At 36.9% G+C, this 12,494-nt stretch overlaps 1 protein-coding gene across 1 annotated transcript; it reads right to left on the bottom strand.

Annotated features, from left to right (window-relative positions):
- Window positions 1-862: 862 nt before the first annotated feature.
- MS3_00000604 (uncharacterized protein) lies at window positions 863-6,274 on the bottom strand. The gene has a single exon (XM_051208306.1). The coding sequence runs from the start codon at window positions 2,461-2,463 to the stop codon at window positions 1,588-1,590; it is 876 nt and encodes a 291-aa protein (XP_051065516.1). The 5' UTR covers window positions 2,464-6,274; the 3' UTR covers window positions 863-1,587.
- Between the last annotated feature and the right edge of the window lie 6,220 nt (window positions 6,275-12,494).

Below are 12,494 nucleotides of genomic sequence, written 5' to 3'. Positions count from 1 at the left end.
GATATCTAATATTACACAACTAGAAGTAGAGGATATAGTTATATTGTATATAGATTTATTTTTCCATCCGTTCAATATTTAATATCCTATTCATCTTGTGCTTTTTTTCCATCATTGATGTTTATATGAGCAGTAACAGCAAATACAAATTAAGTGGTCATACAGGATGTCGCAAGTGATCTAGTAATTTGTCTATACTTACTTACGCCTGTTACTCCTCGTGAAGGAACATAGGCCACTCACCAGCATTCGCCATCCAACCCTGTCCTGGGCAATCCTTTCCAGCTCCTTCCAGTTGTTATTCATCCGTTCCATATCTGCTTTTATTTCCCGACGTAATGTGTTCTTTGGCCTTCCTCTTTTCCGCCTTCCTTCAGGATTCCAAGTTAGGGCTTGTCTCGTGATGCAGTTTGACGATTTGTGTAGTGTATGTCCTATCCATTTCCATCGTCTTTTCCTAATTTCTTCTTCAGCTGGAAGTTGGTTTGTTCTCTCCCACAGAAGGCTATTGCTGATGGTATCCGGCCAATGGATGTTGAGTATCTTGCGTAGACAGCTATTTATAAATACTTGTACTTTCTTGATTGTGGTTGTTGTAGTTCTCCAAGTTTCAGCTCCATACAGTAGAACTGCCTTGACGTTCGTATTGAAGATTCTCACTTTGATATTGGTTGAAAGTTGTTTTGAGTCCCATATGTTCTTCAATTGTAGGAATGCGACCCTTGCTTTGCCGATCCTAGCCTTTACGTCTGCATCTGAACCTCCTTGTTCATCGATGATGCTTCCTAGGTATGTGAAGGACTCTACATCTTCCAGAGTTTCGCCATCAAGAGTGATTGGATTGCTGTTTTCCGCTTTGAATTTGAGGACCTTAGTTTTCTCTTTGTGTATGCTGAGGCCTACTGATGCAGAGACTTCTGCTACACTGGCTGTCTTCATCTGCATTTGTTCATGTGTATGCGATAGGAGGGCCAGGTCATCTGCGAAGTCCAAATCGTCTAATTGATTCTGAGCTGTCCATTGTATTCCATGTTTTCCCTCAGATGTCGAGGTCTTCATAATCCAGTCAACCACCAGAAGAAAGAGCAAGGGAGAGAGTAGACAGCCGCGTCTGACTCCGGTCCTTATTTGGAATGCATCTGTCAGCTGTCTTCCATGCACTACTTTGCACTGTAGTTCGTCGTATTAGTTCCGGATAGTGTTGACAATCTTCTCAGGAACTCTGTAGTGTCGAAGAAGTTTCCATAACGTCCTCCTATCCACACTGTCAAATGCCTTTTCATAATCAATGAAGTTGATGTACAGTGACGAGTTCCACTCAATTGATTGTCCGACGATGATCCGTAGTGTTGCAATTTGGTCTGTGCACGACCGATCCTTACGGAATCCAGCTTGTTGATCTCGAAGTTGGGCGTCTACTGCATCCTTCATCCGGTTCAGCAACACTCTGTTGAAGACTTTCCCTGGTATTGACAGTAGTGAAATGCCTCTGTAGTTTTCACATTTGCTCAGATCTCCTTTCTTTGGAATCTTGACGAGGTGTCCTTCCTTCCAGTCCATTGGCACTTGTTCCTCCTCCCGAATCTTTTAAAATAGAGGGTAAAGCATGCTTGTGGTTGCTTCGATGTCTGATTTCAGTGCTTCAGCTGGTATGTTGTCGGGTCCTGCTGCTTTCCCGTTCTTGATTTGTCTGATGGCTATTCTGATTTCTTCCGTCGTTGGTGGATTGACATCTATAGGAAGATCTGTGTGTGCTGCTTCGATGTTCGGTGGATTCATTGGAGCCGGCCTATTCAGGAGTTCCTCGAAGTGTTCCACCCACCTGTTCTGCTGTTGTTGAATTTCAGTGATTGGCCTGCCTTCTTTGTCTTTGACCGGTCTCACTGGCTTACTGTATTTCCCTGCTAGTTTCTTCGTTGTATCGTACAGTTGTTTCATATTTCCTTCCCTTGCAGCTTTTTCTGCCGTCGTTGCTAGTTCTTCCACGTATTTCTTCTTGTCGGCTCTAATGCTCCTCTTCACTTGTTTGTTTGCTTCTATGTATTCAGCTTGTGCTTGGACTTTCTCTGCTCGTGTTTGGCTGTTGTTTATTGCTGCCTTCTTGTTCTTCCTTTCTTTGATCTTGTCCAGTGTTTCTGTAGAGATCCATTCCTTATGATGGTATTTCTTTAGACCCAGAACCTCTTGATACGTTGAATTTAATGCTTCTTTGATACCTTTCCAGTTGTCCTCCATAGTAGTTTCTTCTTCGTTCAGTAGATCCTGTAAGGCTTGGAACCTGTTGTTGAGAGATATCTTGAATTCGTTGATTTTGTTAGTATCTCGAAGGAAGGCTGTATTGAACTTTTGTAGTACTGTTTGTCCAGTTGTCCAGTTTTTCTTTAGCTTCAGTTTTAAATCGGCCACAACTAGGTGGTGATCTGAAGCTATATCAGCTCCTCTCCTGGTTCTCACATCTTCCATTGTCCTTCGGAATTTTTTATTGATACAAATATGATCTATCTGGTTCTCTGTAGTGTGGTCTGATGAGATTCATGTAGCTTTGTGTATACGTTTGTGTGGAAATATTGTGCCTCCTATGACTAATTTGTTGAATGCACATAGATTTGCAAATCTTTCTCCATTTTCGTTTCTCTCACCCAGTTCATGTCGTCCCATGATATCTTCATATCTGGTGTTATCTATTTCAACTTTGGCATTTAGATCTCCCATCAGAATGATGAGGTCGTTTCTTTGGCACTTCTCTATGATTGACTGCAGCTGCTCGTAGAATTGATCTTTAATGTCTTCGTTGCTATCATTAGTGGGTGCATAACATTGGATAATATTCATTGTGATCCCCTCCTTCTTTGTTATGAATGATGCTTTGATGATTCTGGATCCGTGATATTCCCGTCCTACAAGTGCATTTCGTGCTACTTTGGACAGCATTAGAGCAACTCCCTGAGTATGCGGAGCATTTTCCTCTTCATGACCGGAGTATAGTAGCATCTCTCCCGTATTTAGCCTTTGTTGTCCAGCTTGGATCCAATGGGTTTCGCTGATTACAAGTACTGCCAAGTTGTATCTCCTCATTTCCGTTGCTGTTTGTCTGGTCTTCCCGGTCTCCCACATTGTTCGGACGTTCCATGTACCTATAAAACGTTTTGCTCTGGTTGTTAGAAGGGGCATCGGCCTCGTGGCTTCCGAAGGAACTCGGCTTTCACCATGAAGCGTCATAAGTCTTCTAAATGAAGACCTTCTAAATTTCAGGGCAGAGTTAACATGGTTTGAATTATTTTTTCCGGTAGGCGTTTTTTTAGAGAGTTAGTTTTCTACGGGATGGGGTCGCTAACCCCATGCCCAACCCTCCTCCTTTACCCGGGTTCGGGACCTGCAGTAACTCTGGAAGAGCTACAGGCGGAGTTAATTTGTCTATAGATAAAGCATTTTACCATATCAAATTCCTCTTTGAATGTTTGTTTGAAGACTTGAGTTATGTGATCTACATAACGTACAGAATTTAACTAAACAACCACTGAAAACTAGGATATATGGGATGCTTTCTTCAGCCTAGTATGGCACTGCTCAGCAGTGAACAACAACGATTCCAACGGCGAGTATAACTGTAATGTTTCGAATTATTTGAATTATAGTACGAACTAAGAATCCCAGAAATAACGCAATTGAATTAACAAGTAAGACACAAGCACAAACGAATGTACTGTATTTGGAATTTGAGATCGTGTAATCAACAAGTACAAAAGGATCATTAGTTCATTCAATCACCACATCCGCCACAGCTTAAATTGGAATATAATTGTCTGTAATATGTTGTACGTCTTCTTCTTTAGTTCATCCTGAGTCTGTCTAACATTGTATTGGATAAAAACTCCGTAGTGTCTAGAATGTGCTCATTAGTATTGAAATTAACAACCGAAATCGGAACAGACTCACCTGGAATTGTATACAATCAGCATGTTGGTTTTGTACTGAAATCATCAATATCTAGAATTTGAACCATAGATTTTTCAACACTATCCTCCCCCACGAAATAATGGTGGATCTTTATATCTCCAAGTTATGAATAATGTGGCTTCACTCAAAACATATTTATCACATTGACTAGAGTAAACATTATAAGTGTTTTTGCTATAAGGATAAACTGCATTTGATATGAAATCATCTGAATTGTAATCAGAATCGAGTTCATTTAGTTTTCCACAAGGAGCAAATGCATTATGAAGATAGGTAATATATGATATGACATCAGGATCTGATTCTTCTGAAATATTCTCACGAAATTCATTAAGAATGTCATTGTAGAGTAATGGATCATTAGTAAAATTAGCATCTATAAAAACTACATCAGGTTTTCGATCATAATTATGTTCACTCAGCATATTTTCTTCAGATTTACAAGGAATTTCATCAGAAATATGTGAATCATTAGGAAAAGTCATACCTGGTACAATAACATGAGAATTCTGATAAATCGATTAGTTAGAAACTGTTGTCTCGCAAGAATTCTGAGTTTCATTTAACTCTGAACTGCTATATGACTCTACACTGTCTATTGCAATCGTTGATAAAGATAAACCATCATTATAAATACTCGACTTCGTAGAATCAGAATCACAAGACTTAATATTAGTTGCAATAAGATGAACATCAGTATTACAAACTGACTGAATATGTCCAATATCACCACATTTAAAACACTTAGAATTACGAAATTTACATGAATTAAAAGAGTGGAACTTGCCACAAGACAAACACTAACCAAACTTATGCCCATCTTCGTGAAATGCATCGCAACTCCTCAATGGATTATCTGCATAACCTTGAGTATGCACTGGCTTGGGATGACGAAATGCAGTGGAATTTTTTATATCCTCATGAATCATTTTACGAGATCTTCCTCCTTTACCGCATTCGGAATTTGTATAATTAACATAGCAGTTCCTTGATAGTTGTATGAGGAAGCTAGATAGGCTTTTCCGGCATAGCCAGAGTTCTTAATAAGCTGTATGCTTCTTTTCCAATGAATGTGAGGAAATGTGCTACAATATTAACGTCCTCATCATCTTCCTTGGTCATAACCCAGATTTCGAACCCTTCAAAGTAATCCTCAAAAGCCTCAGAAGTTGAATGAATATCTAACTTTTCAATCGCAGGCTCCATCGCGACGCCAGTATAATATTTGAACTATAGTACAAACTAGGAATCCCAGAAATAACGCAATTGAATTAAGAAGTAAGATACAAACACAAACGAATATACTGTATTTGGAATTTGAGATCGTGCAATCAACAAGTACAAAAGGATCATTAGTTCATTCAAATACCATAATAACTCAAAATGTTTACGTTTTGTGTCAAGCCCTTGGCCTTTAGACCGTTGGAGTGTCATCTTGTAGTGGCTGGTCCTCTGTCGAGTTCACATAGCTTATTGTAGCTTCTGGACAAACCAACTTATCCATTCTATTCAAGCTACATTTTGACCATGTTAATTATTCACTTGTCAACCTTGACTGTTTTTATGTAAGCGTGTGTGCCTTTCTTATCTTACTCTCACATGTCTGTAACTTATTTTTATCTGACTATAAATATCGATACATGCTTGGTTACATCGAGTTGGTTCATAAATCTTCACCACGCTTCATTTCGCTTTCTGTGCTTCGTTTATTCGATTGTTTGTCTGGATCAACGATTGTATGAAATACACGCATTCGAAATTCATTCTTGTGCTTGACTTCTTTAATTCTTTAAAGTCGATTATTATATACGAGAATAGTCAGGATGTGTATTTCAACAGCAATTATTTGAAAGCAATCAGAAACGATCCGAGTGGAGTCAGATGTAGGGCCATTAAAGTGGTGAGCCCATCGACAACAACCTCCAATCTAATTGGCGTCAAAATAAAGGGCCACTAAGATCTAACAGCTTACATTCTTAGCATTAAGAAATTCGTGTTACTGAGTAACTGCCTCACACCTAACACAACTGAACTCCACTGGTCACGGCTTCTCATTAAAACTCTTGGGATTAACTCTCGAAATTATTCACTAGTTAGAAGCAATGATTAACTGGTTTCAACCATTTTGGATATAAGGCAGTTATCCATCAACAAAGCTGAAAGATAGTTACGTGTATATTCTACATTATTTTAAGAAGATAATCTTTATCACAAACATACATCAATTGGGATTCCATGTAAAATTGTAAAATACCGAATAGGTGTTTTTTTTCTTGTTAAGAACTCTTTTTTATTAATGGGCATCCATGACTTTGGACATGCTTGAATCTATTACTGAAGAATTTTACTTCTGGATAAAACATCTTTTTAATGTTTTCCGATTTTCTATAATTCTTCAATCGATATCAGTTGATTATTTGGAAAAAAATTTCTTCTTTGTTTTTGTGAAAATCTGCCTGGTTGAAATAAACGTCTTGAAAATTTATTACCTTTAAATTATGTAGTTTAATTGACATCAGTCGTAATACCATAATAATAATATAATTGAAATAGGTAACCAGAATGACACATCATCAGGTGACCATATATATAACAATGATACGGACAAACATCACTGGAAAAATTAACGATATTTTACCAGGTATTTTTTGTTCATCATCATGATAACAGGCTTTTGTTATCATCTTATTGACTTGAAGTTAAATACTATTCAGTATTAGATGGTGGTTGGAGGTAGTCAACAGGAAACCCTGGACCCGGGTTTCGTGCTACTTGGCACTCGTCAGCAAGGTGTACCTGTAATCTTGAGGGAACTGGTGCTCCTTGGCGGATTCGATCTCGTGTACACCTTGCTGACGAGTGCCAAGTAGCACGAAACCCGGGTCCAGGGTTCCCTGTTGACTACCTCCAACCACCATCTAATCTCAATACATAGTGCCTGCAGTGTCGAGTCACCTAGACTGGTGGCCACATTGCAACATGATCGATAGCATTCGATTTGCACTAATAAGGACTAGACAAGCATGAGATTGATCACCACCCAGTGATCAATAAATTGTGACTATTCAGTATAAATTGTAAATGGATTCCATTTTATTAAATCATAAATGTGCGTAGTATGAGTTCTTTAAATTTGAAAATATTCAAGGAATAAAATAAATTTCCTTAAATATGTCTATAAATGATTACTACTACTACTTCTTCTTATACCCGTTACCCGTCATGGAGGAGCATAGGCCGCCCACCAGCATTCTCCATCCAAATCTGTTCTTGACAGTTATTTCCAGTTACTAATCTTCTTTTTCATGTGTACTTCCAAGTTCTTTGATCTTCCCGTTTTCCGTTTCCCTTCAGGATTCCGAGTTAGTAACTACCTTGTGATGCAGTTTGATGATTTTCACAATGTATGTTTTATCCATTTTCAACATCTTTTCCTAATTTCCTCTCCAGTTGGAAGCAGGTTTGTTCTCTCCGTCTACAAATGACCTACTATTCTTTTCAATTTAGTGAACTTAACCAGTTGATATCAGTTACCGGATTTTTCTTATTTTTCTTTTGTTTTGTAAAAAACTTGTTGAAGTGCTTTGTGCTGAGAATTATATATTGTACCGAAAATACAATATTGAATGAACTCACAATATTAGTAATAATTCTAATACTAATACTAATTCTACTACTAATAATAACGGAGGGCTGAACCCATTACTCTCAGATCGCGCGATAAGCGTTTACTCTAAACTGTAGTGGTTTTGCTTCGTTAATCAATCACCTTTGTAACCGTTATTATATAAATCCCAAGGGTGTTTGAAATCGGAAGGCAGTAAGAAGAGCGAACTACAGTTTATTAGCGGATAGCATGGATAACAAAGCTGTAGGCACATCGAGCAAATTCGAAACAGAGAGGCGAATGTGTGTATGCGAGCAAATACGGAGGTAAATTTATAGTTAAATCGAATAAGGTGCATTAGGGAAGGCAAATGTTAATAATAGGATTGGAGTATATATATACATGGGAAAGAGGATGATTTATCGAGCGATATTCAAGATTTCGATAATGCAATGAGAAGACGAAGTTTAGCAGAATTATGTAATATATTTGCGCAATGCATTTCGAACAATCTTATCACACAGATACTTGTTAGGAACATTTATATATGAAAATTAAAAGGTCAACTAGACAGCTTAAAGGTAAGCCATAACAAAGAAAAAAAATCAATCGGTTCATGATCTCAATAAAAAAACTTAACAATCTCCACAACCCCTAAACTGATAATTACCATGTGCTTACTAGTGACTGGCTTCGCGAGAAAATTCTCGGAGTTCTGGTGAGAAGCCGTGACCAGTGGAGCTAATCTGTGTCGGGTAGAAACAGGTGTCTACCTCAGTACAATGGAAGATGTTCGTGCAACTTCGTGGATTGGTTGAGGTTAGACATTAACACCATTGGATGCCGGCTCAGTGGTCCAGTGGGTTAAGTGTTCGTGCGCGAGACTGAGGGCCCTGAGTTCGAATTCCATGAGCGGAATTGTAGACGCACTGCTGAGGAGTCCCATAGTAGGACGAAACGGCTGTTCAGTGCTTCCAGATTTTCAATGGTGGTCTAACATCAATCTGTTCATGATCTCAATCAAATAAAATATTAAAGTACACAGAAAGTGTGATTACCACTCTGGATAGTAAATCAGTATTACCAGGGTAAGTTAAGTGTAAGGACACATAAAGGGGGTTTCAATTTCCGCATATTTAAGATATTAACATTTAATCTAGAGTCTGCCATGTGATTAAGCGTACATGTTTATACAGATATGGTAGGGATCAGTCAGTCAGTAAAAACGCAGAACTTCGTATGTACATACGTCAGTTCGAGTTGTCATTTACACATTAACACAAATATGTGGTAGTGATCATATTAGTACAAAGAAGTATGCATATTGTTACTGTTCTAATAACATTGTCTTTTAAGCAAGTTAATAAAAGAGCTTAGCCAAAATTTAACCATAATGGAAATTGATTGTAGGAGAGTTGCTATAATGCCAGTGGTTCGTATGTTTTACTTCAATTAGTTCGTGAAAATACTACCATCCTCTAATCCCATTAGTGTATAATTGTCTCACACCCAGAGAGGTCATACATATACATTTCTAAAGAGTCCCATATTAAGTTATCCTGTACATCTTAGTCTACAGTAGTTGTCTAGCTAATGACAGTTCACAATGTAAACTACAAGATTAATTTTGTATTGTTGTTTTGTAATGCTTTTTCAATCAAAGAAAAATATTCCGGCTTTTCGCACTATTATCACAAAGTATAAAACTTCAGACGGTCATAAAATTCTTATTCCCTCATGGAATAAAATTGTAAATGGAATTCAAACACAAAAATGATCACTGTCCATTTTATTGAGTTTAGAAAAATGGTTTGGGAATTTTCCAACCTTTAAATCTTGAAATTTACTTTATTAACGCTTTAATGTGTTCGTGACCTTATAAGTTTGTCCCTTTCGGTTCATAATAATAAGGGGGCGGTCAAACTGACGTATATTAATAAAGTAGACCATTAAAAATGGCTCATATTACTAAAGGTGAACATTGAAAGGAGAAATACAATTTTCAAGGGTGTGAAATCTGTTCAATTGACCCTTTATCCTTTCACCTTTACAACCACTCAGAAACGTAGCTTTCTTAAACGTCTAATAAAGAGTTTACTTTTAAAAAATTAGTGTAATTCTACGAGTTTAGTAACATTGTGTTATTCTTACTACCTCGGTCATTTGATCCCATACACCTGTTACGAATAACTAGAGGATAATCTTTTAATGGTTAAGATCATGAGTCAGTTGAAGCTAGACCACCATGGAAAACCTGGAAACAGTGGACGGCGGTTTCATCCTATTATGGGACTCCTCAGCAATGCGCGTCCACTACCTCGCCCCCGGCGAGATTCGAACCCAGGACCTACTGGTCAATTGAAATTACTATAATATCCACAAAACCCATCTGATGATAATCTTTTAAGAGGAATTTTCGTATGTTGGATTTTCAACTAAACAAGGATGTTGAAAAATTTTGGTGGTGAAAATGTGATTGTATATAAAGTAAATATGTACCGATTAGTTTTTAGAAAAAAATTGATTAGAGCTGAAAATGAAACAATTGCATTTAAAGACGAACTTCATCTTAAGTTATAGGTGTTCGAAACAAATGTATGAGAAAACATGACTAAATTTATAAGAATAAAACATTGTAACTGAATTCATAGAATTATAGTATTTTTCTAAAGTAGACTATTCAATAGACGTTTCTGAGTGGTTGTAGAGGTAAAAGGACAGAGGGTCAATCAAAGAGATTTCACACCCTTGAAAACTATATTTCCACTTTCGACGTTCACCATTAGTAATATGAAACATTTTAATGACTCACCCTATTAACCCTCGCTCATATTGACGTGTGCTCTTTTTCGACTGAGCCCTTACTATTAGTGTGAAAACTTCATTTCGGCTTTACTGAAACAAGAATGAGTGTATAAGAACACATCAATGAATATGAACATTAATATAAAGGCTACTCTCAAAGACGAGAGAGCATCGAAAGGGAAAGAATTAAAAACAGTAACAATTCTCTTCAAGATGATTCGATTGAATATTGCTTTCAGCTGCAAATGACAGGAAATACAATGATTAAGTAATTTAATATCAGAAGGGGTTTTTGTGGATATTATAGTAATTTCAATAGTTGATATCATGAGTCAAGTGAAGCTAGACCACCATGTAAAACCTGGAAGCACTGGATGGCCGTGTAGCTCAATTTCTTGGATTAGTTGAAGTTAGACATTTAAACCGTTGGATACCGGCTCAGTGGTCTAGTGGTTATGCACTCGTACGCGAGACTGCTGAGGAGTCCCACAATATGACGAAACGGCAGTCCAGTGCTTACAGATTTTCCATGGTGGTCTAGCTTCAATTGACTCATGATCTCAACTACTGAGATTAAGTAATTGTGATGAAAATGTGATTGTATATATTTTGTCTGTTCTCTTTACAAAGAAATAAAGTTCACAAAGGTATATATCAACAATGATGAAGTACGTTTCAACTTCTATTTTCTTATAACTATTGGAAATGGGATTAGAATACGCTAGAAATTACAAGGGAAGTGAGTTTTTGATAGCGAATAGCTACATCTTTGGGAATGAGAAAATGATAAATGACAAAAGGATTTGAAAATGTACGGAATATCATACAACAAAGTGTAGGTCATGTTGTCATAAGAAATGTGATACTATTACAAAGCAACCAAATGAACATAATCATGTTGTAGATAATGCTAAAGTGGATGTAAAAATTTAATTTATATTATAAAAGATCGAGTAGCTTCATCAACAGAGGAGCTACATCAAATCGTAGCTACGTTATCAGCCAGTTGGTCATATGTACTGTTAGCTCAACTTACAACTATGAGTCGAATGAAGCAAACCATTCAACGTGTAAAACATAATCATCAACTAACAGTATAGAAAAAAAAAACTAGAGATAGCAACGTGAATTATATTGGTCATTGAAGATTATGGAAGCATATCTATGCTAAAACATTGACACATAAAAAGCACACAATTTGAATTTGGACACTTAGATCTATTGAAGTGTAGTATAAAGATTTTGAAATGTAAATAACATTTATATTTTAGTGTGGCTTCGAGTCGCGGTTTACTACAAGAAGGCTACGTGCCAGTTAACTGATAAGATTCCCCGTAGGCCAAATATCAGATGGCAGTTGATGGCTGTAGTCGAGATGTATTTGTTAGCGATCTCGTGGTATCGAAAGAATACCGAGACCGTGTCAGGTTATAAGTGTGGCTACTGAGCGTAAGCGAATTCGTGCAAGGTCACAATCCACGGAAGAAATTTGTTTACACTTTGGAATATTATTGTATTCTTTTCCATAAATTATCAATTATTATCTATTATTTTTGATTGGTTAAGAACTGGCTGGAAATTCTTCGCGGATATTTCAAACTCGTTTGCCTATAATTTGTATAGGAATTCTAGTTTCATATAATCTTTTATTTTTCTTACAGTCCGATTTAGTCACTCATTAATTTATTTAACCAATTAAAGGAAGTGATTTCAAACAGCGTGGTATGATTTATTGTTTGAAGGCAGAATAATGAATATTTACAGTTAACATGTAGGTGTTGGTAATCTTGGATAAATGAGTAATCAAATTATTCATTACAGTACACTAATACTTAGACTCTGTTAACTGTGTAACCTTGAAATAGCAAGTGGTCTTTCTAATATTGCCCAAAAATCTATGTCATTATAGTTGATTTCTTGAAAAAGAAAGTTCTCTAAACACAGAATTGGTAAGATTTTAAGATGTGATAAGAAGATGAAGACTATCAGAACTATGTGATGATATATTAGCGCAATACATTTCGAACAATCCGATCACACACATACTTGTTAAAAGGTCAACTGGACTGGAAATGGGGTTAAGAGGAGACAAGGATAATAATAAGAGTAATAATAATAATAATGT

This window comes from Schistosoma haematobium, chromosome 6 (genome assembly GCF_000699445.3).
Source record: "Schistosoma haematobium chromosome 6, whole genome shotgun sequence".
Classification (NCBI taxonomy): Eukaryota; Metazoa; Platyhelminthes; class Trematoda; order Strigeidida; family Schistosomatidae; genus Schistosoma; species Schistosoma haematobium.
The sequence above is the reverse complement of the archived record's forward strand: the minus strand, read 5'-3'. Positions and strand labels throughout refer to the sequence as shown.

Coding starts and splice junctions, on each gene's coding strand:
- MS3_00000604 (XM_051208306.1), bottom strand. CDS start 2,463: ATGGAAGATGTGAGAACCAGGAGAGGAGCTGATATAGCTTCAGATCAC.